This window comes from Pomacea canaliculata, linkage group LG2, assembly GCF_003073045.1.
Source record: "Pomacea canaliculata isolate SZHN2017 linkage group LG2, ASM307304v1, whole genome shotgun sequence".
Classification (NCBI taxonomy): domain Eukaryota; kingdom Metazoa; phylum Mollusca; class Gastropoda; order Architaenioglossa; family Ampullariidae; genus Pomacea; species Pomacea canaliculata.
In genome coordinates, this window is record NC_037591.1 from 13,696,207 (window position 1) to 13,724,036 (window position 27,830).

The 27,830-nt window shown below is 37.9% G+C and overlaps 2 protein-coding genes across 7 annotated transcripts in view; both read left to right on the plus strand.

The window, feature by feature from the left end:
* Nucleotides 1-20,352, plus strand: part of LOC112556434 (transient receptor potential cation channel subfamily M member 2-like) — a 36,495-nt gene extending 16,143 nt beyond the window's left edge. For 3 of the 5 annotated variants that reach the window (XM_025225439.1, XM_025225444.1, XM_025225440.1), the window contains 21 exons: nucleotides 1,149-1,249; nucleotides 1,724-1,949; nucleotides 2,224-2,337; nucleotides 3,259-3,326; nucleotides 3,645-3,741; nucleotides 4,052-4,180; nucleotides 4,662-4,916; nucleotides 5,295-5,469; nucleotides 6,015-6,162; nucleotides 6,661-6,854; nucleotides 8,547-8,682; nucleotides 9,029-9,194; nucleotides 9,879-9,975; nucleotides 10,494-10,553; nucleotides 12,353-12,510; nucleotides 12,942-13,033; nucleotides 13,512-13,709; nucleotides 13,995-14,097; nucleotides 14,534-14,680; nucleotides 15,276-15,383; nucleotides 15,867-20,352. In XM_025225439.1, coding sequence (XP_025081224.1) covers nucleotides 1,149-1,249; nucleotides 1,724-1,949; nucleotides 2,224-2,337; nucleotides 3,259-3,326; nucleotides 3,645-3,741; nucleotides 4,052-4,180; nucleotides 4,662-4,916; nucleotides 5,295-5,469; nucleotides 6,015-6,162; nucleotides 6,661-6,854; nucleotides 8,547-8,682; nucleotides 9,029-9,194; nucleotides 9,879-9,975; nucleotides 10,494-10,553; nucleotides 12,353-12,510; nucleotides 12,942-13,033; nucleotides 13,512-13,709; nucleotides 13,995-14,097; nucleotides 14,534-14,680; nucleotides 15,276-15,383; nucleotides 15,867-15,980 — 2,886 coding nt within the window. In that variant the 3' untranslated portion in view covers nucleotides 15,981-20,352. Of the gene's footprint in view, nucleotides 1-1,148; nucleotides 1,250-1,723; nucleotides 1,950-2,223; nucleotides 2,338-3,258; nucleotides 3,327-3,644; nucleotides 3,742-4,051; nucleotides 4,181-4,661; nucleotides 4,917-5,294; nucleotides 5,470-6,014; nucleotides 6,163-6,660; nucleotides 6,855-7,891; nucleotides 8,077-8,546; nucleotides 8,683-9,028; nucleotides 9,195-9,878; nucleotides 9,976-10,493; nucleotides 10,554-12,352; nucleotides 12,511-12,941; nucleotides 13,034-13,511; nucleotides 13,710-13,994; nucleotides 14,098-14,533; nucleotides 14,681-15,275; nucleotides 15,384-15,866 lie in introns of all 5 variants that reach the window. The other 2 variants (XM_025225442.1, XM_025225443.1) reach the window with 2 other exon arrangements.
* Nucleotides 20,353-21,707: 1,355 nt separating this feature from the next.
* Nucleotides 21,708-27,245, plus strand: LOC112556435. 2 transcript variants are annotated; one of them, XM_025225445.1, is made up of 3 exons: nucleotides 21,708-21,924; nucleotides 24,425-24,568; nucleotides 25,014-27,245. In XM_025225445.1, exons 1-3 carry the CDS (start codon nucleotides 21,852-21,854, stop codon nucleotides 26,561-26,563), a joined length of 1,767 nt encoding a protein of 588 aa, XP_025081230.1. In that variant the 5' UTR covers nucleotides 21,708-21,851; the 3' UTR covers nucleotides 26,564-27,245. The 2 variants fall into 2 exon arrangements, with proteins under 2 accessions (XP_025081230.1, XP_025081231.1); XM_025225446.1 differs by lacking the exon at nucleotides 21,708-21,924 and adding an exon at nucleotides 22,767-23,422.
* Nucleotides 27,246-27,830: the final 585 nt, after the last annotated feature.

A 27,830-nucleotide genomic window follows, 5' to 3' on the forward strand; every position in this document is an offset into this window, starting at 1 on the left:
ACTTTGATTAATGAGAAGGTTGAGCCTGCTTGCTGTTGCATAAAGAAGCGAACCTGTGTGCGATGTTCGTACCCACTGCTATTCGCAGCTCAGCCTCTGCGTCCACACGATTTCTGTATTTCGACTTCAGTGCTGCCAATGCTGAAAATCCTTGCTCACACATATACGAAGTTGAAAATGGCAGCAGAACTTTCATTGCTTTCTCAGAAAGTAGAGGATATTCACCGTTGATGCTAATCCAGAATGTTGTCACTGGTGTTGTTTGGAAGACCATTTTCAGGGATTGGTCACTCGAAAGGTCGATGAGCTGCTCTTCTTCTTGCGTGGACAACCCGCTTGTGCTAGGATCAGCCAGAAATGGATTACGAATCCAATCGTATTTAGTCACATCAATTTCAGCGAAATAATGCTGAAACCTTTCTTGCAGTCCGTTTAGATGGCAATAATTACATTCTTCACCTGATCAAGATTCAAGTTGTCAGCCTTGCACTTACACAAGCACGGAAACATATCAAAAATATTTTCTTGGCGTATCTTTTGCGTCCACAACGAAATTTTTCGGACGAAAGCATTCATCTTGTCAGTTGTTTGTAATATGGTGGTGTAATATAGGGGAGTCAGCGATGAGAGATTGGGGAAGAGAGAGGGCAAAAGGTGAGAGTAGGGAGATTGGAGGCTTAATTGTTGAGAGGGTGATTGTGTTTTGAGTTTTGGAAGTGAGAAGTCACTGCATGCCGAGACAGTGTACTTGAATAGGAAGAAGAGATTTGGAGTTTGAGCCCCCGCACCACTCGGTTACACAATGTAAACTAATTCCACTAATACCAGTATAAGAAACTTTTTTTAAAAAATGACCACCTTCGCGACCCCCTTGTAGGCACGTCGCGACCCCCCAAGGGGTCGCGACCCACAGGTTGAGAACCGCTGACCTAAAGGAAAAATTGGAAAGGAAGGGAAAAACTCTGTATAGGCAGTAATTTGTTAGGGTTTCTTTGAGATGTTGATTTAATTGTACTGATTAGACACCAATACTTGTCTGAGCTACAAAGGGTCTGTGGCAAACATTGATAGATTAACTGCAGTGTAAAAGTGGACACGGAAAATACCACCAGTTCTTCAGTCATAAGACTGGTTGCTGATTTGTGCAGGAATCAACAGCAGCTGCCCTCACTGCAAACAGTTTGCTAAAAGCTATGAACCGTTACACAGATGACACAGACCTTCTTCAAAGACTTCAGCGCAATGCTGAGTAAGAGTTTTATGTCAATCAGGCATTTTAAGCATGTTTTCTGTTTGTATTATTTCTGTGTATAACCCACTTATAGTTATTATTTTCTGTGTTATTTAGATTTCTTGTATTATTTCAGGGCACATCAGTATGCATCCTTGGTGTGGCTCTTATGATGAGCACCATTTTTTTTTTATATACATCCTTTCTCTGACTTTCATTTTAATAATAATGTTTTATGTTTTATTAGTATTTTATAATAATAAACATATAAATAGTTAATAACATTTTTCCTTTTTGTTTAAAATTAATGTTTTTGAAGATTTGAGTAGTAGATGATTGAACACAAACATGCAAAATATTTGCTATACCTTTTTAAAATATTTTATTTAAATTTACACAGAATAATTAATGGGTATATCATAACTAAGCTGACTGAATCTCTTGACAGAGGTGAAAAAGTTGGTGTTCTCATTGTTGCATTACTAATTCCAGTGAATTTGAGGATCTGGCAATTGGGGTTCTGAACAAATGTTACTCAGTCAATGAACATCGTGGCCAGGACCTTTTGATACGAGAAATGCCAAACTGGGGAAATGCAACCTGTGTGTTAATTGCTCTCCAGGCTGACAATAAACGGTTCATTTCTCAGACAGCCTGTCAGTCACTGTTAAACTCCATCTGGATGGGTAGTTTGTCTCAAGACAACAGTCTGTGGAGGGTAAGTGTTACTCTGAACGTCTGCACTTTTAAAAAATCGCAGTTGTGAATATTATCTGTTTGCCTACATATTCAGTTTTGTGTTATATTTTTTTCAAAGGCGGGACTAGCGCATAATTGTAAAATGCTCAAGGAGTTCATGTGAGAATACGGGCTGTGCTTTTATTTATTTTGCTTTCATTGCTTGTTTCTATGTTTGTCTTTGATATTTTCCCTTTTATATTTTTTGGTGCTGTTTTATGTGCACAGACATATATGTTTTTACTATCTTGCAGATACTTTTGAGCATGTTTGTCTTACCAGTTATCTTCTGGCTCATTAAGTTCCATGAAGAAGAAAGGGCTCGTTCAGAGGACTTCAATGTAAATGTACAAGAGCAGAGAAAAAAGGTACTGTTGAAGAAGCAGAACTGTGTATATCACTTTGCACAGAAAAAGGCAATATATCCACAAGGAAAGTTTTAAATGTATTTGCTTGTGTTTTGCAATGATGGAGTATACCTTTTCATTGCCATGTGTACGATGTGGAAAGAAAGCATATCCTATCACCTTTCTGGTTGTAAAGGAAGGTAAACTCATGAATGGGCAAATGTTCATTCTGTATATGAAGCCACTTTGATCTTCCATCCAGTCTCACAAGTACAGAACTCTGCTGCAGGTCTGGTGCTTAGAGCTAGGAAATGGGACCACACCACCCCTCACATTCGTATTCTACTCTGGCTTCCCATCCGTTTTTGCATCCAGTACAAACTGTTCATGCTATGATTTAATTTCTTCTGCCCTGATTATTTCTCTGAACTTCTCTTCCCTTACATCATAGCTAGACAACAGTGCTCCTTGTTTGATGATTGTCTCCTTACTCTTCCTGTCATCAAAACAGCAACATATGGCCACATGACTTTTAGTTATTGTGCAGTGAAACAATGGAACTCTCTCCCTTTCCATATTTGCCACCTGCCCACTATTGAATCCTTTACACATGCACTGAAAACGCACTTCTTCCGTTAACATTACTCCTAACAACCTTTCCCATAATGCTAGTCCTTTTTCACAGTCTTCCTTTTGCAATATCATGTTACTCTCAGCTCTAGTTCTTGTTAGATGGTTCCTCTTTGTGCTTTCTGTATTTGATGTTATTCTTTGTTTAGTATGGTTGTTTATTCTTTTATAGTTCAGATGTTATTCGTTTGTTTTCCTATCCCTCATATGCTGTCCATCTTTTGTTCTTGTTCTTAAGCACTAAGAGCATACTCCTTAGGAGTGTGAGTATACGCTTTACAAATTTTGCATTTATCATTATTATTACTGCAGACAGCAGATGGACATGCTCCACCCCCACTTACTCGACAGCCAACATCAGCAAATATTAAGAACTCTGTGTAAGTAAAATAATGTTTCTTGCTGATGTGTCATAATAAATAGCAGCAGATTCCACTGTATTGCTGTCTAGGTGCATATCTTCACTGTACATTGTGGGTACATGAATATACTGTACACTGTATGGGTATATAATATAGTATACATCACACTATTTTAGGTATAAAATATTAATAGATTTTTTATAGCAAGAAATAACTGGTATCTCATACTTTCGAAATTAGTTGGAATGCATAAATTATCTCAGCTTTGTAGTCTTTCTTTCATGCTTTACCTGAATATAAATTGTGATTTTTTTTTTTTTCTGTTTGTTTCTGCAGTCCAGTCAAGGAAGAGGGAAGAAACAGAAGGATGTCCAAGTGCACTAAAATCAAACTTTTCTACACTGCTCCAGTTGTAATCTTCTGTTTTAACTGTGTATGTTTATTGTATTTGCACATGTGTTTGCAAGTATGTGTGTATGCATGTGTTCAATAAATGTAAATGTATGTCCACTTACTTGCACATGACAAAAATTAAACTAGATTTGTTTTCTTTAATTATCTAACTTATTGCATAGCTTTGAGGAGAAATTGTAATATCACTGTGATTTGCAAAATAATAATAGCAAAAAAATTATATGCAACTGTCTGGAATGTATAAATGTGAAGAAAATCAACAAAGTTTAGTTTGTCTCAACCTTAAATTCCTGGGCTGCATAAAAACATTCTGTCTGCTACTTTTTCAGATTTCCTACCTTGTGTTCCTGGGCCTGTACAGCTACATTCTTATTGTGCAGCTTACACCAGCCTTCCATTTCCTAGAGGGCATCCTCATTGGATGGGTCTTTACAATCTTTGTTGAAGAAATGAGACAGGTTGGTGTCTCTTTTCTACAGAATTTGTAAAATGTGACTTTTTGAAGTGCAAGTTTGCTGTTATGTCTATCTAATCAATTTAAACAATTATTGTGAATGATGAGCAGAGGGGATTGGTGCTTTATGCTGAGTCTTCAACCAATGCAATATCACAGCAAATCTGCCAGCCCTGTTAACAGGTGCTACATGCAGAAAAGGAATAGCATGCCTGAGATAAAATCTGAATCCAAAACAGCCAGTTCTCACAGTATTGGTTATAGGCACTAATCATTGTGTCACCAGACTGTCCTTGTGAAAGATAAAGAGGAGAAAAAGTATAATTCCAGCTAGGGAAAAATTCAACCAATGCAGAATCCTTAAATTTTAGCACATTTTTAAAAAGTTGACTTTCTTTTTGCCTGAAAATGTTGAATGTAGACTCACAATTGAAACAACACTTTTCTTGTGGAAACCAACAATGCATGTATTCTTTTGTGCACAGTTTTCAAGCAACTACGCTCACTCTGTGGCATCCAAACTGACAACCTACTTCTCTGATTCGTGGAATTTACTTGATGTTATCACTATCAGCCTGTTTGTGGTTGGGATGGTCCTACGCTTTATCCCAGACAATGCCTGCTTTGAGGCATCTCGTGTTTTCCTCTCCATTAACCTCATCAGCTTCTTCTTTCGTATTTTGCATATCTTCTCTGTGAACAAGGAACTAGGCCCAAAACTGGTCATGATTGGGCGTATGGTAAGAAATACTCTTTCTGAAGTGGTACAATTCCTCATGATATATATTTATGTAAGTGTGTGTATACTTATATATAAATATAGTTTACTTCGATGGTAGATAATAGAAGAGTATAAAGATATGCTAATTCGTTTAAAGTTGTCCAGTAGCAAACAGTGTAGAACATGGGATGATAGTCTGGAATTGTAGTTGATTCCAAAGAACAACATCTAAAAATGACCACTTGGGTCGATCTCAGTAATAAATATAGATGATCTATAGAATATTTATTAATCAGAAATGTAATTTGAGGAGTTGTTTATCTGGGTGTAGCTGAAAATAATCCTCAAATAAATTTGTTGGTCATGTGACTGTATGTGTTTGTTTGTGTCCACTTAGGTGAGAGACTTGCTGTGGTTTGTGGTGATACTGCTGGTCTTTATTGGTGCTTACTCCATTGCATCTCAAGCCGTCTTGTTCCCAAACACAGAGCTGTCATGGAGTCTTTTGTACCAGTTGCCTCGGAAAGCTTACTGGCAAATTTACGGAGAACTTTTCCTGGATGATATTGAAGGTTAGTGAGGAAAGATTTCTTGCAGCAATAGATTCAGCACATCCAGATTGTTCTGATTGTTGCTTAAAAGAATTTCTAACGATGGCATTAGATGCCAGACAGCATGAAAAGAAGAAAACACTAGTGGAGAAATACTCATGTATGTAGGCATTACAAATATGAATACACTGTCACATGCATCCAGATATAAACTGTGGGCATCAAACATTATTTGCCAATTTATCTGATTGCTTCATAAAGCTGAAGGCTCTCAATCTTAGAAGCATGTAATTGATACATTGATGTTTTGCAAAAAGAATCTGGTGAAAAAATAGGGACAGTTTCTTCACAAAATAGTTTGCACACTTTAGAACTGAAGCTGTGTTTTAGAAACCATTGTAAGTTAGCTATCCTTTTGCAACCTGAAGTAGCTCTCATTTAAATTCAACTTCTTAGTTCACTTCCCATTCTGTTTTATATGGTCTTTGTTGCATGATTCAGTTAGATTTTGCTAGCCACTTCATATTTTTTATAGTTATTAAAAGTTGTAAGAATTGTGTCAGCAGAAGGAGATTCAAACTGTGTTACAAACACCACATCTTTAGATAAAAGATGTCCTTCAGACATAGGACGTTACTTCGTGCCAGTGCTTTTGGGCATCTATATGCTGTTGACGAACGTATTGCTGCTAAATCTGCTCATAGCCATGTTCAGGTCTGTGTTCAGGTTTTGATTTACTATGCTTTTCATACTTTCATATAAGATTTCTAAACAAAATACCAACTTTGTCATGTTCTTGATGTTGACATGTATTGAAAAACAGGTTAACCCCTGTACTGATACTGAATATGCACTTTTGAATGAGTCCTACATGCAGTCTACATGTTTGAAATGATGAAAACTTAAATATGACACATGAGGTAGTAGTCTTTGTCATGGTCTACATGGCATATTAAGCTCTATCATGGTTTTCCATTAAAAATTTATGAAGCAGAGGCATCACATTCTAGTGCAAGTTTTTGTACTGGTATTCACAGTGGAATCTGTGGTCATGCTTACAACAGAAGTGCAAAAACACTTTAGTAAGATAATCTGACCTTTGACTTTCATCTGATCTTTTTCTAAAATAATGATGATCTACATCTTGTACTCTATGATGCCGCCATGGCTTATGAAGGGATTGCCCTGCTGTTTGCTGTGTGTTGTTATCAGCTACACATTCGAGATGATGCAGCAGAACACAGACAACATCTGGAGGTTCATGCAGCTTCAGGTGGTCATGGACTATAGTCTCAGGCCTGTCCTGCCCCCACCTTTGATCTTTTTTTCCCATCTGTGCTATCTCACACGATGCCTTTCAGGCCACTGCTGTTGTCAGCATGTTAGTGGTCAAAGTACAGCCTTCAGTAAGTTTTGAGTTTCGTTGTTAAATGTTTGTTGTGGATTTAAATTAATGGGCTTAGTGCTTCCTTCAGTATGCTGCAGATTTTGTGCCTATAATATTTGATGTTATGGGGCATCTGAAGTACAAGTTTTTGAGAGGAGTGTGTGTGTGCTGCTTTTGGTCCATAACTTCATGTTGTCTAATTATGGGTGTTCATCTTTTAAATGCCTGTAAAGTTTTCTTGTTAAACTTCTGCATGTTTTTGTGCATTTTTCCTGCTTTGATGTTGTGAGTTTTTCCCCCTTTGAAATCTTCTTTTATAAGTAGAGAGAGGCTGAAGATTACATGGGATCTTTGGATTTTGCTTTTATGGATGTAGTTACTTATGGTAACTTCCAAATGATACAAGACCAATGAATCAGACCAGTTGAGCAGTTTATTTACAAGAGCATGGCATAGGTTGCTAAGGGACATCCCATTCACAAAGTACCTTTCTTTGAACCATCTGAATAGTGGCTACATGGGTTGCAACCATGATGGTGTTGATCACTGCTAGACTATTCATGAGTTCACAGAAAGTCAAGAGTGATTTCTGATACACTGTTGCCAACATTTTGACTAACACAATGACCTCTTGTGGATTGAAATCATTGCTGTTGTTGATACATTTTGAAACTTCATTGATCAAGCAAAATATTGACTCTGGCCAACATATCTCTTTTATGGTTTCAATTTAATTGGTTTAGCTTCAGTTTATTTTACTCCATTAATGATAAAAATAATTTTCTGCCATTGTCTTAAATGAAACTTTTAGTCCTAAAAGACTGATAATATACATCAGTTTCAAAAAAAAAACACACACACACACGCACACACACAGAGTGTATTACTGGGTTGTGCACTGTATGCTTTAAGAGTAACATATTGTCTATATATTCCCTTAGGTGGAGTGTGGTGGCTGTTATTTTGCAACCCCCTTAGTTTCCCATATTGTTTGGTACTCCTGCTTTCTCAGTGTTGTCATTCCCATATGATGTGTGTCATTATGTTGAACAACAGCTACACCTTTGAGAAAGTGCAGCAAAACACAGATATTCACTGGAAATTTCAGCGATTCAACTTAGTAGAAGAGTATTACTGTCGGCCTTTTTTGCCACCACCACTAATGATTGTTCACCATATGTGGCTTTGCGTACGCTTCTGCTGCAAAAGATGCAGTAAGACCCCAGACTCTTCAGATTTTCGTGAGTAGCAGCAGCAAACCTTCAGGAGCTCATAACAGTTCTAGATTTTGTAACCGTGTTTTGCAAGTGTTATTGAAATTATATTTTAAAATGACATTTGAAGGAACAAAAATGTGATTTTGTTCAATATTCTTACATTAGTTGTGTACCTTGTATGCCATGTACACACACATATACACACTTTTATTTTGACTGGAGAAGCTATTTTAGATGATGGTTGACGATTATTTCTGAGTAATACGTACCTCCTTTCTTTTTGTTATTCATTTTTCTTGTATTTGTGGTGGCTTTTGCATTTAAATATTTGAGCTTGTAGTTTCGTGTCTAATGAAAATGAGAGCAGCTGTGAGAAAGGCTATAAAATATGACTTACCAGATATTATTGAAAATTAAAGCATATGCATATTAGTTGTAGGCTGTTGCAAATTGCATGCAAGTTCTCAAGCATAATTTTATTATTTCTTGTGCAGGGAAGCGCTATGAAAACCCCAATGAAGAAAAGCAGCTGGTACAGTGGGAGAACATTATTGCTGACAACTATCTGACAAAGATGGAAGCTAGGGAGGCTGACAGTGTGGAGAGCAGGGTTAGGACAGTTGTGGAGAGGTGAGTGGAAGCAAATAGGTCAGCATTGTCGTAGAGAATTAGGGATTTATGTGTTATATTGTTATTATATGGATTTATGTATTGGCTCTTAGAGTGTTGAGTTCTGTACATTCTTGTATTAATAAATTATTTTTGCTTCTAATTTGCCGTGTACAACAAGTTAGCAGCTGTTTAATTGTGTGTCAAAAGATATAATTTTTCTTGTTGAAATCAGTAGTGTTTTCTGCAAGTTTTTGAAGTCTTTGAGTCAATATTCAATAAATGGAATTAGAACAGTGGTCAGACATTATGTGATTATATCTATATATGTATACTGTATGTAATATATTGTTACATTTGATGGCAGACTGGAACTGTTGAGTGCCAAAGTAGATGACATGTCAGAAAGTCAGCATGTAGCAACAACACCTGGACCCAGACCTATCCAAACATCAGATTCTGTGCCTGTACAGCAACAAGTAGTGCACATGTCACCACAGCTACACCAGCGCATGGCTGCATTAGAAGAACATGTGTGTCTATGGGTTTTTAAATTTTAAATTCTCTAATTTATTTTTTCAATTGATCAGTTTAAGCACAGCAGATCTCTATACCTCTTGATCCCCCCACCCCAAAGAAACTTTATAGCTGCTAATTCTGGAAAGAGGTTTGAAGTGTAGACTTCAACAGGGACTTTTTTGACAGTAGACAGTAGCCTTTGAGGTCTGTTTAATTTTTTTCCTCCATTAAGGAGGTTTGAACATATGGGTTTAGCAGGCAGCATAAGAGCTGCTTCATCTTTCTTGATCAGCGGAGCATTATTAAGAGTCATTTGTAATCTCATTTTACTTTTGACCTTGTTCGTTTTGAAGAATAGTCCACTCACTGACCTGGTTCTTCAGCAGTCTGTTGGTTATGTTTATGTAGGTCTGTTCTAAAGTATGTTGTATTCTTATGAATACATAAAAGACTGTGCATTTTTGTTGTACATTTATCTATCATTTAAAAAATTTAGATTGATGCTTTTTTTTCATTAAAATATGATTCAGCAAGGCTCTGATTCTGCTCTATCATGAACTGACAATAGGGAGATAGATCACAAAGTGATCAAAGTTCTTTCATCAACATTAAAATTTAACTTTCTTATTTTACTGTTGCTTGTGTCTACACAATGTCAGTGCTCTAAATGAACAATAAAACTTTTGCCCTCTGTGTAGATGACTAGCACATCTCAGGTTTTGAGCAGCATCATGAAATCGATGGAAGTCATCACCTCAGGAGCTACCACAACCTCTTTTCCTGGGTCTGATGTTGGTAAGAAACATAGCAGCTGATAAACGCTTAGAAATTGCCACAAATTTTTTTTTAACAATGTTTCCCTAAATCAGTTTTCTTTTCGTAAATATTGCCCCATAAATAATAAATTAGAGCTTACAAATAACAGAATTATCTACATATAGATAAATAAATGCAGACATACAAAATTAGAAGCATGGATTTGTAATGCTACAGAATATTTTTGTTCACTTCCTTTCTTTACTCTTCTTTCTGTTTCTCTTTTTCATCATCGTATATCACCACCTTCATAATCAAAAATATTGATGAATAACAAAATCTGATAAAATACTGTAAACATTTCAGGTATCATTACCCATTAATATATTAAATAATTCCTTGGTATAGAAGCATATATTTATTAGTAATAAATTAACAAATTAAAAGATGAAAAAATGTTTTTTGGAAAGGGTTAATTGTATAGACTTCTGTTTGTTGGAATACTACCTTGTGTTTTACGGCTCAAAAGTTTTGTTTGACACATTGTGTATATGCAGAATGTTTACCTAACCATCCCAAGGCTTTGAGACTAAAGCCGATTGTATATTCTCCTGATGGTGAGACCATGATTGTTGAGCTAGAGTGAATGCAGCTTTATTTGGCATTAAGTGTATTTACCCTTCTCCTGCTGCCTTGTTATTGCCTGTGGTAGGTTTTCTAAGAAAGATTTTTGCAGGTTGATGAATACTGCCATTTTCTTGTAACTTTTATTTATTTTAGTATACAATAATATATTATCCATAAAACAAAGTCGTTCAGACTGTAAACTGTAGCACGTTTCAAATAATTTCTTACTGTCTGCTGAAATCAATGGAGAGGTTGGGGAGAGGGGATGCAGAGGATACGTTGGAGTTCTGTATCATGTCTCATTCTGACATGCACACAGATCTGATAGCAGTATTTTACAATTTGTTTTCTGTATTGTACTGAGATATGTGATCTTCCTGTATATTTAGTGTATTCTTTTTCTGCTGTTGTGAGAGACCTTGACATCTGTGTCATAACATTGTGTGTCTACATCACACAAAAGGCAAATAAAGATCTATTTGTACTTATCACATTAATTTGCTTCTGCCAAATGTATATCTAACCATTGTACTACATTCCTAAGATTTTTTTTTTAAGATCCTTCCAGCTATGTTTGGAAATGATGTGAATCCCCATCATTAGAAAGTACTGCTGTTTAAGTCAGATAATTGGTGCAGATAATTATCAGGGTTTTAATGCCTCCTTTAGACTGCACATGCTTTTTTTCTTCAGTTCTTGGTGTGCAGCAAGGATCTTCTGCCATCATTCTGTTGATTAGGTTTGAAGCTTTGTTTAAATGTAAAGAAATGTATTGAAGTTCATCTTCATGTTTGTTCTGTTCACTTTGTGGTGTGCAGAGTGTGCTCTCTGCTTTGTTGCTTTGTGAATTATTTTATTGACATTGGCGTTAATACTAAGGAGACATTGCTTTTGTTGTTAATATCCTTATATCTTTCATCCTCTGATCTTTTTCTTTTTTTTTTTTATTTCATCGATTGATTTGTTTTTTTACCTGGATAAGTTAAAACAATGACCTGTCCTACATCTCTTAGCTGATGCTTACATATCATCAAATGACGATTCTTTTTTCTGATGAAATGTCTTTTTAGTTTCTTGTAATGAGCTGTTATATTTTTGCAAAATGAAGTTGCAATGATTATTGTTATAGGAGTGTTTTAAATAATTTCTTTCTCAGATTACATAATTGAAAAATAAAAAATTAATACTTTCCTACTTAGACAGTAGGTAATATTTCACACATCATCATTAAACATGTGGTATACATTCTTTAGTTCATGCAAAGCAGTGGTTAATTGGAAAGGTTGAAATATACATCACTACTTTATGGTCTTCATTCACACATTATGTTTATAAAAGATATCATTAAATTTACAGTTTGTCCAAGTCAAAGGTTGATTCCTGGGTGTAAGCAGGGCCTATTGTGCTGAAATGTTTTCCTTAGTAATCACTGGATAAGCAAGAACATTTTAGTATAAAACATTATGACTCCTTAATTAACACAGCCTCCTTAACTCCTCAAGCACCATGCAATATCATTTAAAGTACAAGTTAAATTTCTTTCATGTTGTTAGTTATGAATCCTTCATTCTTTATTAAGAGCTCTTTCAAGTTGTTAAAAAAATTGTAAGTTTGTGTACCATAATTGAAGATATTCTGGTCTTGTGTCAGAGATTGTTTTTATGACCTTTTCAGTTTTAATAATAATTATGACCAAGTCATTAGTAGGAGGGAATAACGACTATAAATATGCAATAAAATAATTAGTACTGTCATGAACTTAAAAACTTTAAAATGATATCAATTCCAGAAAAAAAACTAGAAAAGCCAAAATCTACAACAGTCAAACAGTTGTCATTGTCAGAAGTGGACAGACACTCTCAAGAGCATATCATTTCCCGCTCTGCGATATATCCTGGCAGCTTTGTTGAACGATTTCCAGTCCCAAATGATAAGGTTTCATGGGATGTAAGTAAATATAGAAACTGTAACCAGCTCTACAGAGCTATTTTACAAATGTGTTGTGTCTTTGGTGATGGTAGACTAGTTGTAACTGAGAATAGTTTTGTCATAATCCATTACTTCCAGGTAACTGATGACTCAAGAAAAGTTGCTTTTAAAACAGAATAAATATAGTTTGGGGTGTTCACTGTGAGAATGCTGAATGTCTCTAGTCATAGCAGAACAGTTCTGTCTCGTTTGTTACAGGATGGAAAGCGTACAAAACGAATTACATAAGCTATAGTATACTTGCATATGCTGATTAAAAGATATAAAATGTAGACTTCAAGAACACAAACTTCCCTTATAATAAAAATACAATAATTGTGTTTGGGTTGTATGTCCTTATATGTTAAATTCTACTTTAAATGGTGACTATACTCTTTTTACATTCACAGATACATTTTCCACAATATGATCCAGTTAATTACACTGCCCAGAAAGTGTTACAAAATGAAGAAGGGACTGATGCTATTGACTTGTTGCAGCTGTGAGTTTGTTGTTTTTTTTGTTTTTTTTTAAGATTCTGCATGGGAAAATGAGCTTAAGTTGGTTGCACAGCACAGTGCATTATCCTCCACACATATGGCTTTGTAAGCTTAAGTAAAGCAATTGTACAGAAAGCAGACATAATTTTGACTTACGTCCAAAAAAAAATTGTCACCTATATTTGCTTGGTAGACCATATCTAGCAGTAATGTTGGGGACTTTGTTACTTTAAAGATTAATGAGAGGTATAGTATAATGCTTATCACACATTAAATGGTTACGTAAAGGCCAACATACATCAACACATATGTTTGTGCACTCACACGCACACATACTCATGCGCATAGGGAGGAAGAGAGGAAATTAAATATAGTATGGCTGTAACACTTGATTTCTCCTAGAAAAAAATACTTCGATTGCATAATTGTTAAATTGCTTAGTGTAATAAATATACTGTATACATCCTTCACTGTTTTCAGGCAACCAAATGAAAGAGAAGGGCTTTTTTCCTTCAATAAATTTGACGAGAAGGCAAAAATTTCACGTGTTAGTCTTCAAGGAAAATATAAAGTGGTTAACGGCCTTCCATTAAACCCTGTGGGACGTACAGGTATTATAGGTCGAGGACTATTTGGCAGATGGGGACCAAATATAGGTTTCAATGCTTTAGTCACAAGGTGAGAATTGGCATCATTATTTTCATCATTATCTGATCATTTGTGAGGTAGAGGTGTTTCAAGATGAAGCATGCATGTAAATTTCTGACTGCTTGATTACCTTATTGCCAAAGAAAATATTCTTCTTAAAAGGAGACAGATGCACACATACATATAAACATGGATTTGTCCCATTATTAAATACTGTGATACATGTAGACACAAATTATCTTATGTAAATTAATGTGAATGATGTTGTCCCTGGTTCAAGATGATTGAAATTAGCCTTTCTACTTTTTATCATAGGTGGAAACGTGATTTCCTGGGGAATATTGTCATCATTGATGGAAAACGTGTTCTAGAGTTTATTGCTATAAGATCTGACAGCAAGAAGTGGTCCATTCCTGGAGTAAGCTTAGTTTTTTAATTATAAACTCAAGTAATAAACTTTTCTAATTAATACTATTTGTCCTCAGTTCTGAATAAGCCAAACAGGTAAGTTTAATTTTTGTCTCAGTAGATTTCATGTTCTGCCATGATGATCAATTATCGTATTTAAACAGAACTTAAAAAGTTATTAACTGTTCTTACAGAAGAGAGAATTGCAAAATCACCAGTTAAGCTTGTTTTTGATCTTGACCTTTCATTCTAATAGTCTTAAACAGGCTTAAGTGTGTGCTGTTTTCCAATGTTAATTACTGGGTATATTGTTCCAATCACACATTTTCACTCATCCACCCACTAACACAAGCAATCACAGAAAGAAAAAGAGAATCACCTATGAATACATAAACATAATAAATAAGCAACTTCATTTAAAGATGTGTACTTTTTACCTTTTTCAGGGTGTCGCGGAAAACATGAAGATGCCATGGCAGGTGCTGGAAAAATACTTCCTTTTTGAACCTTCAGATTCCATAAAAGATGACCTACAGGTGAAAAAGGCAAAAATCAGCCAAGGCTTGAATGAACTGTCAAAACATGGCGAGGAGGTAATTGTGTTCATAATGTTCTGGTGATGACTAAAACAGTAACTGAAACGAATAGTACCATTCAATATAAACATTAAAAAGCTTATTAAAAACATCTGAGTAATTAGCTTGTCCAGAGAGATCAGTCTTTTATACAGCATTTGTCACAAGAATTAGATTAGATTGTCATACATTATGGCTTCTGACAGCATTAATATTGATATTCTGTTTTCTGGTTTGGTTTTTTGGGAGAGATCAAGATTTGGCCAAAAGTAAATAGGGGAGGCTATCACAGCCAGTGACAGTCCTGTCAAACGTAACACCTTTATTTGTCTCCCTTTATCAGTTCAGTTTTGCTGGCGATTTGTGAAAACAAAAACGAAAAAGAGGTTCTGTAAAGAGTAAGTTAAAACTTCCCCTTTCACCCCAATTTCTATGTCTTAATGACTGGGACTTAAGAATCGTGAGCAGGTGGAAACAACCCAAGACAGCAAAGCTATTACTCTATTCTATTAGAGAGGTGGAAGAAGACATTGCTGATTGTTATATTATTTGTATAGCTCAGATCGTCAGACTACTTCTCAAATTTATTGTTGTTATCTTTGTCCTTGTGTAGTTGTACAAGGGTTATGCTGATGATGCTAGGAACACTGACAATGCCTGGCTGGAAACACACGTGATCAACTATCATGATGATGATCTCTTTAGAAACGTGGAGCTGAGGGTAGGTCAATCTTGTATATTTTTTGTCCTTGACAACGTTCAACTGGACAATAGTTCTGGTTTTGAAGTAGGTAACTGTATTGTGTCTTTACCAAAGAAGATACACAGTGTCATGTTAGTTAAAAAGGGAGAGAAACAGAAACCAGTGGTGAACAGAGCAAATTGCACCTGAGTCACCATCAGCTAAAATATCTGCTTGTAGAAGACAAATCAAACAATACCTTTAATGGACTAAGTTTTTGATTAAAAGCTTAAAGCTGGGAGTTATTGTGAAAGTATGAAAGCTGAAAATGATTAAATTGTATTTTTAATGTGTATTAAAATTGCATCTTTTTATTTTCAAATAGTAAAATTAAAAGTTATTTAGGCATCCCATCCTTTGCAGTGCCCAGGTCGTCCACCTTTCTTCCTTCATGATGCCTTTGACAGAAATCTGTCTACAGAAGCAACCATTACATTTAACACTTTTATGTTCATTTTTCAGGCAACACCAGCAGTAGAAGCTGTGGCTTGGTGTGCAATATCCAATTCAACTGCACATGGATCGCATATGTACTTCTTAAAACTTGCTGCAGAGAAGCACAATGCCACGTTTTAACAAAACAAAATGAAACATCTGAAAAGAATCACATTAAATAATATTTTTAGACTCAATATAATGCTGGAAGACAGCTGTATTTTCCATATACGGTCCCTAATCTTCAACTGCATTTACTTGATCAGGGTATACATTGTCAGGATCTCTTTCACTTTTGTACTGTATAACATCAAAGAATTTTTTTTCCATTCAAAAATATGTCAACTTTGTTGTGTGTTCCTGAACAAGGAATTAACCATTTCTCTTAGCAGTAAATATTACATGCCCATATTCTCAGGTTTCTTTTAGGTAGCACATAATATTTTAGATTAACACTTCTGTATTTTAGAATGCCCTGTGAAGAGACAAATATTGAATACTGCCTCACTACAAGACTGCTAGCAACATGTCAGTAACAAGATATATGCAATTTTTCTTTGAAACTTTGGAGGCACTGTGACACTGCACCAAAATAGTTGTCAATCATTTGTCGTTGAAGGATGCGGTATGGAATTTTATCACATATTGCATTGATTCCAGTTCATGCTGTAATTCAAGCATTCTCGTAACCATTTTTTTAAATGAAATTCAATTTATTTTTCATAGAAGACATTAAAAATACCTGCAGCTATTTTAAATTGGACTAGCTTGATGGAAGAGCTATCATAGTTCATCTCATGTAGCAGTTTTGTGAGAAGTAGTAAAGAAATTATGGTATGAGGATCTCCATTGTGCTCAATTCGGATATTTTTCTCTGTAGGTATTGGTTGAATGGATGTTACAAAACTGTTCCATTTCTTGCATATTTTATTCATGGTCTATGAATATTCATAACTATGAGGCTAGTTATGGTTCAAAAATTGTACGGGTGTTGTGTTGCACTTTTATAGTTAATGTTGTACGAGGGACATGAGCAGAAAATATCAGTGCATGAAAGAGAGAAAACAAACGATTGTTCTTACAAACATAGCAATAAACTGCACAAATATTTTACTTTCTGTCAAATTTTACCACAGTGTTGGATTTTTAGCAATATATTACTTTTGTAAAAAAAAACCTTTTTTGAAAGAAGGTACTTGTAACCGGGAACTGGTACTATGAAAATTTTAGTGGCAACATGTAATATAGTGCCATCAAATATCAAGTGCCACCAAATTCTTGAAATGAATGACATTGCATCAGTAAAGATTAGTTATCAAAATGCACTATAAAGGTTATTTTTCCGCATTTAAATGTTCATAGGGATGGGTCTTGCGTGCAAGGCAAACCTGGTAATAAGAACTGACTGTGTATTCTGGCAGTAAATAGTAGATATTTCAGCATCCTCCGAGTTGGTCATGGCTTGTAAAGATTAACTAGAAACTTGTTTCTTCAGCTTGTGTTTTCTTAAATCGGACATGTCATCAGATGTTTAACTGTTTTGCAGTTTATTTTACTTGTTGATCCTATTGTGGGGCGCATGTGGGAATGTGAAAATTGATACTGTGGCATTATGTGGCTCTTTAATAGATTTATTAGTTTCAAATGTCAAGAAAGACAATGAGAGAAAAGACAATGCTTGAAGGTGTTAATGGTGACCTTTGTCAAGGAAGGCATAAGACTAAGAGGGTTCATTCAGCAATACGACAAGTGCCTTAATTTTCATATTAACAGTGTTAATATAAATTTAATGTTTTGACTCCTCTGCCACTACAGCAAGTCTTTCTTTCAATTGTACATTCACAAGGCTGTTTTGGCAGGGTTAGTAATGTTTGTACTGATGATTACAAAGCTTGTGTTAGATGAAAATAGTGCATCTTGGACATTTATTGTATAATAGTGAATGCTTTTGCATCAATAATCAGACATAAAGCGCATATTTGATCATATTTGATCCCTTGACCTATTTACTTAATGGCTGCCATCAGGATTTTTTATTTGGCTATTCAGATCTGTTTTACATCCACTGAGATTGTCATCAATATATGTGTGCACCACATGGCACATATATATTGTATATTGTGGATTTCTTTGTTGTTTGATAGGCTGGATGATTTTATTTGTAATCTGATAGGGCATATACAAAATGCATATTTGTGACTTGCTACTGTACATCTGATATAAATAGCAAGCTACAAATTCACTTAAAGAATATTATAATTTCTACAAATATTTCACAGCATAAATGACATATTCTATGGCATTCATCTGGCTGCAAAAGTGCAAGCTGGCCTTTGTGGATGTGAAAAAAGGTACAGAGGCACATTTTAAGGAATGGCTGTTCTACTCTTTTCACCCTGTTATTTATCTATGATTTCATTTCCATTTGTATTTAATGCATATATATCGATATCATATAGTTGTCTGGAAATAGCAAATTTCTTTAACATACTTTATACATTTCTAATTATTTCTTTTTTTATTTACAAAACAACAGGGGCTTTCATCTGATCTTATGTTATTACAGTCCCATTTATAATTAACAGTTATGCTTATTTTCAAATGTTGTATAGTCTTACCATATTTACATATACTTGCAGACAGTTGTGTTGAATGTAATTTCAGCATAAAACCATACACATGCAGATGAGCGAGAAGCCATATTATTTGTATTGATCACATATTATTTGTATTGCAAGATCCTCATTATACTGTTATGTTTTTTAAAAAAAACTGTAAATATCCATACTGTGTTAATTGAAAGGGGTAACAAAAGTTTGTCAGTATCTGTGTCAAATGAAACAAGCTCACCTGTGATTGCTATTTTAAGTGCATAATATATACACATTTTATTTACATGCATTATTTTTATTTATTCATAAATTTTTAATGTCTTTTGTGGTGTTTTTTGAGTAAATGTTAGGTGTGTTTTGTACAAAAATTTCTGATTAAGGTAAATATTTTAAATGTATGGTCTTAAGGAGCTGTTGATAAGATAGAGGACAAGTATTTGAGTGGATGTGTGGCTAGTATACATTATGTACAAGTGCATTTTTACATTGAATAACCTGATTTTATCAGTAATTGAAACCTTGACCATAATATGCTAAATGGCACGTAGTCATCAGTTTTGAAACCAAAGGGGAGTATTTGTGACCGTGATGCTATCACAGATTGAGAAAGAGGCAAGAAACAAACTTTTCATCAAGCGTGCAGTCGACATATACACTCATAGATGTGAAATATAAATATGTAGCGGAAGATACAGCAACAAAGCACGAAGCCTGTAGATGACAAAATGTGAAGCCTGCATGGTATTTACATTAGAAACAAAATGTTATAGTTGCATCCTGTGAAAAATTGCAGACAAAATCACCGAGACGAACAACAGTTTGCAGAGATCGTTAGTGGAAAAAGTGGTCTACAGGTGGAAACGACTTGGCGCAGGCATAGGATAATCCAAAATAGAGGTGTACTGCACAAAAAAAGTACATAACAACAGAAGACACCAGTGGAATGAAACAAAAAGACAGCAGTCCTCTCAATTAGTTTTATGCTAAGGGACACCAACACACACAGTGACCAGTACAGAAAACACAAATTTTACTTCATGAAATGTCACACTTGGAGAAACAATACTGGATGAAATTGTTTCCATTTCATATGTCTAACTTGTTTTTTGATTCTAAATGACACTCCGTATATGCAAAGGATCAGGGGCATGACAAGTATCGGAGGTTTCTATGACTGATGGCGGTAGTGATGAAAATCGCCGATGTACATCCGTAGACTAATTGTGCTGAATGATTGTTTTATGATTATTATAGAGCTGTTAGTAGCAAGTTCCAGTGTTTTGTGACTGCTGGCAATGATGATGTCACTTTCTTACCAGGAACTTCTTGATAATTTATTTTTAATCTGGTTGTTAGTAGTTGGGATTTTCCCCAGTTTGTGCCATGCTGAAGGGTATGAGATCAAAATTTTGTATGACAATATGCTGCTTTGTGTATAAAGTGTGTATGATTTCACTCTACTAGCTCTTACAGTATTGTTGCAAGATGTTGACATTTGTTACTTTTATTTATCAAATGATGCTAACTAAACATTCCAAACTCATAAGGATATGGTAGACAATTTTTTCCAAATTATACAATTTCATGAATTTTTAGATGGATTTTTAACATCAAATTATTATTTGAACATTTTAAATCGTTAAATCGTGGAGAGTATATGGCTTGTCTGCAACGACAACCCTGATATTTTTGAAATGGTATGTTCGTCTTTGTGAACACTTTTTGTTTATGAATTTATTGATTGCTAATGCATTTGTTTTGACTGTATATTGGGGCTGTGTACTTAAAAACTTATGTTTTAACATTAAACAAAAGCTCAAAATAGGAGAAATTTCACAGGTAATTGAAGTTTTATAATAACAAAAATTAAACAGGCTAACAAATAAAGTCTTTTTCACTAAGAAATTTACAGTTTGTGGCTTTTACTCTTCAGAGGATGTGACTGGTCTGGCTGTTATCACCTGCAACAGATGCAAAAACATCAAAACAAACAAAAAAAAAGACAGAGTTTGTCTTTTCTCACATGGTAGCTATTAATTTATGTATTCGCTTGCAGTTAGAAGTTGTTGACATGGGAAGCGATGTTTTATGATGGCGCTGATAGTTAACATGGACTGAAGTGTTGTTTGAGGTCGATGGCTGACTAAAGTATCTGGACATAAGATGTCGAGTTTAATCAATCTGTGTATTTTCTTCGAAACAGTAGACTGAGAATGACAATGACAATAATTTTTTTTGTAGTGAAAATTTAGATATGGTGCTAACCGTAACCCTTCACAATATGCAGCAAACGACAACCTATACAGTACCTGAGGTGACTGCCCCGAATCTCGTACACAGACAAAAAGATTTTGCACCAAACGTGGTCGCCACACTCATAGGTCACCAGGAACCTCTACTTGTGGTAAGCTGGTCTGGTTATTCATGTGCTCCGGCACCTTGGTACCTTCATGGTAGCTTGCCCGCAATGGCCACAGGAAGAACTGGTTGACAAACGTGAAGGAGTGGACTGGTCATCCTGTGCAGGATCTGCTCACTGTCGCCAAACACAGGTGTGAGTGGCTGGGCTTGTCAGCTGCTGAGTCTTTTTGTGTGGTTCCTCTTCCCTCTCCCCCTCTCCTCCCCAACGACCGGTACGTCTGCCTGCCAGCGATCTTCATATACGACGTACCACGGACGTCTTCATTAAAAAATCCCCCATCATGCCTGAAGGAGGAATCTGAGGTAGCCCCTACCCTGTACTTGTTTTTATCCCCACGAACCTTCCAATGGAAGCGCTCGACATAAAATTTTCAATTCCCCAGATGTACCAGTTCTTACCTTTTTTACACACAAAATCCTACTAAAACGCAAAACAGTAAAATACAAGGACATTTTCTCCGCAAAAAGGAGCATATGAAAGGTAAGATAATCCGGAGGTGATTCGAGGACGCTCATGATGCAGGTAGTCAGCAAAACGCGATATAATGGCGACCTGCACGCCTGCCGCTCTCTGACCTGCCCCAGTTTTTTATATTTTTTTTTTCTTTTCCGTCTCGAAACTGAATCGAGAGATAACCAAGTTTATGCGATAAGGTTGCTAGATTTTCTGTTGCCCAACACAGCCTAGGCTCACATCCCTGCCCCTGATCCAGTTAGTTCCCGCAATCATTTCTGTAGACACTGTCAGGCTGTAGCCGAACACATTTTGTTACAATCAACGTGACTGGCTGCCGTTTAAACAATGCGCAAGATTTGAGAGGGGGAAAGGGGGAAAAAAATGAAAGGAGGCGAAGATGACTTAATATCTCTGATAACGATTACCTCCCTTTGCTCCGGTCGCTGGACGGTGTTTATTAACATATGAATGAAGCACATGAAGTGAGGCATCGGAAGAGAGAGAGAGAAAATCCGACAAGTGATGGACATTTTCACAATATCACCAGCGTCTTTGTCCTGCGCACTACATCGTCCTAGGAAATCTGATCCACACGGTAAGAGGATGAACTTTAAAACTTTTCCTTTGAACTGTTAATGTTTGCTTGGACTCTCTAAACTTCAGTATCAACGGCTGCTGTTACTGGATTTGTTTCCAAACTCCCCTTAAGACTGCTAGAGTGTTTCTCCTTCAACTGCAGCAATTGTTTCACGAGAACCTCTTCATTAGTTAGCATTTATTCAGACATCCACATCTTTCAGCTACAGTACAGAAAAGCAGGTCTGCTGTAGAATTAGAGGGTTAATGGTCTTGCTGTTAGAATAATCGTGACTTTGAGCTTTGGTGTATGTTGTATGAACAGCGATTATGGTACAGAGCTCGCTGACAAAAATGTTAATCTGTAGGCGGCGATACTTGTAAGTGTTCGCTTGTGAGTGAGAGAGAAAGAGAGAGAAAAAAAAGAAAGAAAGAATGAGACAAATGTTCGTGCGTTTATTTCTTGACTGATTAAAATTTACGGTAGTTCCATGGTATCTCCTCTTCGATTATTTTCACACGTCTGTGATGTAGACCCTACTTTCACGAGTAATTTTATCTTGTAGAACGATACAATATGATAATAAATACAATGAAAAACATCAGATACTTCTTGAATGTCACTTGACGAAATGCTAATGTTAAACATTCTCCAACGTGTTTCATCAGCCTCGCAGGACCAGAATACTTTCTTTGTCCAGTAGTACAACATGCAGACCATGTTGATACCAATATAAACTGCGGTACATCACTTGCTGTGTTTATTATATTTATTTACAGTGTGCAGTTCCTGACTCATTCATCAGAGCTTGTTAGGGATTTGTTGAAATACCTTTTCCCTGTGTTTTTCCGTCCTTCTTGCTAATGGAGGGCTACAGTTAGCAGCCGTAACGAATATTTAATGACGTGACAGGATGCTAATCACGTAGTCCCGTGTCACGAGGCGAGGTGACTGTCGCGTGCTGTGGCAGACATTTGAGACGGCGACAGCTTTCACACACAATGAAAGCGAGAAGTGCGCAGACATTCGATCTAGTTCCTGGACGGAGGAGGAATGGCAACCGTTACGAAAACAGGGGACGCAAATCAAAACTACGTAGGATACACACGCGTTGCGTAACCGTACTAGATTGACAGGGACAGCAACTCGTGTAGGCGCCACGTGGACTTCACACAGTTAATTTGTGATGCCAGGGACGAAACCCAATAAAGCACAATGCAACCACGAACTAATATCCGCCTGGAGAGCTGAAGAGCCCTGACCCTGCTTGTCGTCACGCTTCAGCTGCTCGAAGGTCCCTCTTCTTTTCGGGACTGGACAGCACCTCCCCCTTGACTTCCTCCCCCCCCCCCCTTTCTTCACCTTCTTTCTTCGCGCACGCGCAGTCCTTTGGTGCGTTTTTTTCTGTCGTCTTCATCCAGCAGCGGACCGTGCCGGACGTGTGGAACGGTGTTAGACCGTGGCCCTGATAGCCGTGTTTTTCTCTCCGTCAATCGACCTGTCATAAGCCGTTCGGGTGAGTAGCTGTCTGTTCTTTTGGGTTCCACACTATTCTAGTCGGTAGGGACCCTGATCGGCGGGTGGAAGTGCGCGTGAGAGGATTTGTGCATGCTAATGACTAAGTTCAGATTTTTTAGTGTGTGGCATGTCAGGTAAGCATTTGCGAGATCCGCCTGTTGACTGAACATTTGTGTGGATTGTTCTCTCCACAGGCTTTTGTTGTTGTTTTTTTTTCGTGGATTGTGGTTTTGTCATCGTTGTCGTCGTTTCTTCACATTCTTCTCGTTTTCCTTCGCTCTTCGTCCACGCTTTTATTTCCACTTCGCCATCTACGCCCGCCATTGTGTCAAGGTCCAGCTGTCCACCCATCAATCCGTCCACCCTCATCACCTCGTGAGCGCGTGACCACGTGACCCTTCTGTGCGGCCAAGCCTACAGCTCAAGCGTCGCGTTTACAAAAGGCGCTCGGGGAAGGTGTGCCTGAAAGCGAAAAAGAGCGGGGGTCAGCTCTGGAACAACACAGGGTCAGCGGGCAAGAGGCAGTCAGCGGACAATAGACTTGCCACCCCGCAGTGCGCGCGGGTGCTGTGTACTCTGTGTGTATTTAGTCTCTCTCGCTTGTGCACAGGGCCGTGTATTTTATTTATTCTTTTGTTTGTTTGCTTGTTTGTTTGTTCTGATCTTTGATATTTTTTTTATTGTGGGTTGTGTTATTTTTATGTGTGTAATAAATTAGTTTATTTTGTACGGTAATTTTGTCTTTGTCATTGCTGTGTGGTCTGCTGTTCGATTGGAACGTCGCGCCGTCTCTGGCAGAGCGAGTGGTTGTGCGTTTGTGCTGTTCGAGCGGTTGCATCCGGCGACGTCGGGGGCGGTTACGCGACACAAAACAAAGCAAAACAAAGCAAAAACACAAAACCATTTAACGAGCTCGCATGTTTTGAGCCGAATATTCTTCTTGAAAGCTTTTAGTTATACTTTCTTTCACATCATGAAACCAATGTCATCGTTGTTGCAGATTCATTGAGCTTGAAGAAAGGGTTTCGCATCTTGTCTGTTCCAAATTTATTGAAACAAGGACAGCGGTTGGATAAATGTGCACCAGAGGAAACCAGTGACATCACAAAAGACATGTCCCACTCATGTTGTCCTTCTATCCAAGGTTTTATTATTTATCGTTATTTTACCTTAACACAACATTTCATTATTCTTTCTTGGGGAGTAAGGACATGTTTCATTAAATAGTCTTTTCATTCGTTTAGAATTCTGTATAGATATGTAACTAGTTTTAGATGAGAGGGCTTTTTTCTATACTTTTGCCTGCATGCCTGGGTAGAGAAGTGAATGCAAGTTGCTGCGAATCCAAGGTGCATATAAAGGCAAAGAGTCATTGCGTCGTCTTTACTTCGTCTGTAATCAGTTACACGGCAGTGCCCCGTGGACAGGGAGAAATTTTTTTTAAGCATTATGCTTTTTATTACATCTAGCTTGTTGCCAGTGAACTATGCTCATGAAATCACTATAATAATATTTCTGTAGTCAAAAAGGTCATAAACTTGCTGTTTGAAAGCTGCAACTATTCATTTTCGTTCTCCTTCTGCACCCAGATGATGTACAAAAGCAGCAGAGACCATGGAAAAAACATGCTGACCTGGAGAAAGATAACGGCTTTCCGATTGTAGGGTCCAAGCCAGCTGGATCCGCTCCCACATTCTATCTTTCGCAATCTCCCCTGACCCACTTGTCCTTCAGCAATGTGCTCTCCCTGGCTAGTGATGTCCACGACCTTCGCAAGTCATCCATCATCTCCACCTCCTCAGTTTCATCTCTAGGCAACCAGAGCAGCATGAACTCAGATTCTGAAACTGCATCCTTAGGTTCTGTGGGCACCGGTGATGACCGCGAGGTCACCACGAACGATGATGCGGCAGATCGACATGGCATGCAGAAAACGCAAGCTGGACCAAGAGCCGTGCACTTCAACCTGACCTGTCCTCAAGATCTCTGCAACATCCAGAAACTCGACACTTACAGAGACTGCCTGAGCCCGCTGGGCTCCAGCCGCTATCGGACGGCAAGCCTGGGCAGCTTGTCGGATGCCGAGGTGGTGACATCACAGGCCCACGACCCTTTTGTAGCCAGCCTGTTCAACAAGATCGGGCGACTGAGCGCTGGCGGAGAGCTTCATGACCCCCTGCGCAACGTCACGCATGTGTGTCACGTGTACAAAGGCCTGTTGGCAGTCACAGACGTCCTGGGCGGCCGCATTGCTTTCGTCGGCCGCAGCGGCCGTGTCGTCAGCAACTTCGTAACAGAGCCCAGCTCCGAGCCGTGGAGTTCCTGCGTCACACCCAACGGCTACCTGGCCGTTGCGTTGAGGCGCCAGAGCTGCGTGACGGTGTGGTCTGGCAAGGGCAGCCTCGTGCGGGAGTTCGGCTACGGCTTGCTGACGTGTCCCACCGGCATCGCCTGCGATCGACGCGGGAGGTTCGTGGTGACGGACGACAAGACCAACATGGCGGCCCTCTTCACGAATTCGGGAGAGTTTATCACCTACCTCCGCGGTCCCGGGCGGGTCAGGATCAGTAGCGACAAAGAAATCGACAGAGATGGCCAACATTTTAACGGGAAGAAGCCCTCCGCAGTTACGTTTCACATTGCAAAGGAGAATAACCGTACGTCCAGTCCCACTGGAAATGCCGGCGATGACTCGATTGGTACACCATACATCTTCTCGCAGCCTCGCTACGTCTGCGTGACGGCCAGCGGCAAAATCGTGGTGTCCGACGCCGGAAGTCACTCCCTGAAGATCTTTGACCCCGACGGCAACTTCTTGCACGCCGTGGGCAGCTACGGCAGCGGCGACGGGCAGCTGAAGGCGCCTTACGGCGTCTGCTCGGACCAGCAGGAGAACATCTTCGTCGCCGACCACTACAACAACCGTGTCAGCGTCTTCACCATCGACGGCAAGTTTATACAGCACGTCCTGACGTCATCTTCCGGCTTGTCCAGACCCAAAAGCGTAGCCGTGCGCTCTGCGCACCACCGGAAGCTGTACGTAGCGCACGGAGGACTGCGCTCCACGGAGGTGTTAATGTATCGTCTGCTAGCGAAACACAACCGTAATAACATTGTCACGGTGAAATTCGATGTTTGATGCATCCTCCTTTAAATAGCTAGATCGGGCTTTCGTTTTTACTTTTTAAAACAAGCTTCTGTCCTAAAACAGTGATGCTAATCTATGATGCTAACAGTGAACAATGAAAACAGTTATGCTAATGCTAATTTAGCTCCACCTAAAGTACTAAAAATATTTATAATTCAGCTTTGTATATTTGTATCATATGGAAATACTATAAGCAGTGCGACGCATGATAATTGTGGAGATACAACTTTGAAGCCTGAAAATGATGTGAAAATAGATTGTAATGTGCGTATGATATACCTTAAAATCTGTACATTTATTCCGGTATAACAATACGAATGTTAGCAGTAAGAGCCATACCCGTAGCTTGGAACACCGGTGTTGTGCTTTTTGTTGGTTTGTTTCCTTCTTTTTTTTTCTTGCATGTTTGTGCCGTCGGTTTGTCTCATGTTTGACAACGAAATCTTATACTGACTTATAGGATCTTTAACGACAAAGGATTGAAAAAAGAGGAAGAGACAGAAAGGAGAGAGGCAAATTTGTTTTCGGTGTCAGGAGTTTTTCAGTTGGTGGTGATGGTAGTGGTGGCGGTGGTCGACGTGAGATTCAAGTGCACTACACATGCTGTTTTCCGAAAATTAAAGGATTTCGAAATATTTTTATTGCTATCAGTCTAAATATATCTTTCTTTTAACTCTTTCGTTGTGTGTCTAAATATGGGACACTCACTAGCAGTGTGTGCGTTGTGGGTCAAGTGGTCGATGTACGACAAGATACCGGAAAGGTAAATAGATATCTACGATCATCATGACCCACGGCTGTCGAGACATAAAATATGTAATCTCTGTTGCCTAAATTTGCATATGGATCATGTTTGCGTTCTAAAACATTGTTTATATTTAAGCTCCAAACGCGTGCTTATTTGTTTAAAGGGGGCCTGAACTGTACAAACCTGCCTGTGGGGTGACTAACATTATAGAAGTATTGTATTTTAATTCGGTAAAGTCATAACTTTCACCCGCAGTCGCACGAGAGAAAGTTGGTACACATTCCAGGGGAAGCTACTGCTCTACGTAATCCCTTCATAATCTTTATTTGGAGTTGTGTCCCTTGATCCACAACAAAGTTTGCTGTCTTCACCGTCACTAAAACATAAATTGCACTGCTGCTGTGTGCAATGTCAGTTCACAAATAACACATTCACACTCAAAATAAGGAGAAGAAATACTGTATATAATAAATGTTGATCCATTTAAATTCCAAACGTCTTAAATGTTTT

Bases quoted from the DNA above. Each gene is read 5' to 3' on its own strand.
- LOC112556435 (XM_025225445.1), top strand. From the start codon at position 21,852: ATGGACATTTTCACAATATCACCAGCGTCTTTGTCCTGCGCACTACAT. The intron at 21,925-24,424 runs GTAAGAGGATGA...TCGTTGTTGCAG, and splicing joins TAGGAAATCTGATCCACACG to ATTCATTGAGCTTGAAGAAA. The intron at 24,569-25,013 runs GTTTTATTATTT...TTCTGCACCCAG, and splicing joins ATGTTGTCCTTCTATCCAAG to ATGATGTACAAAAGCAGCAG.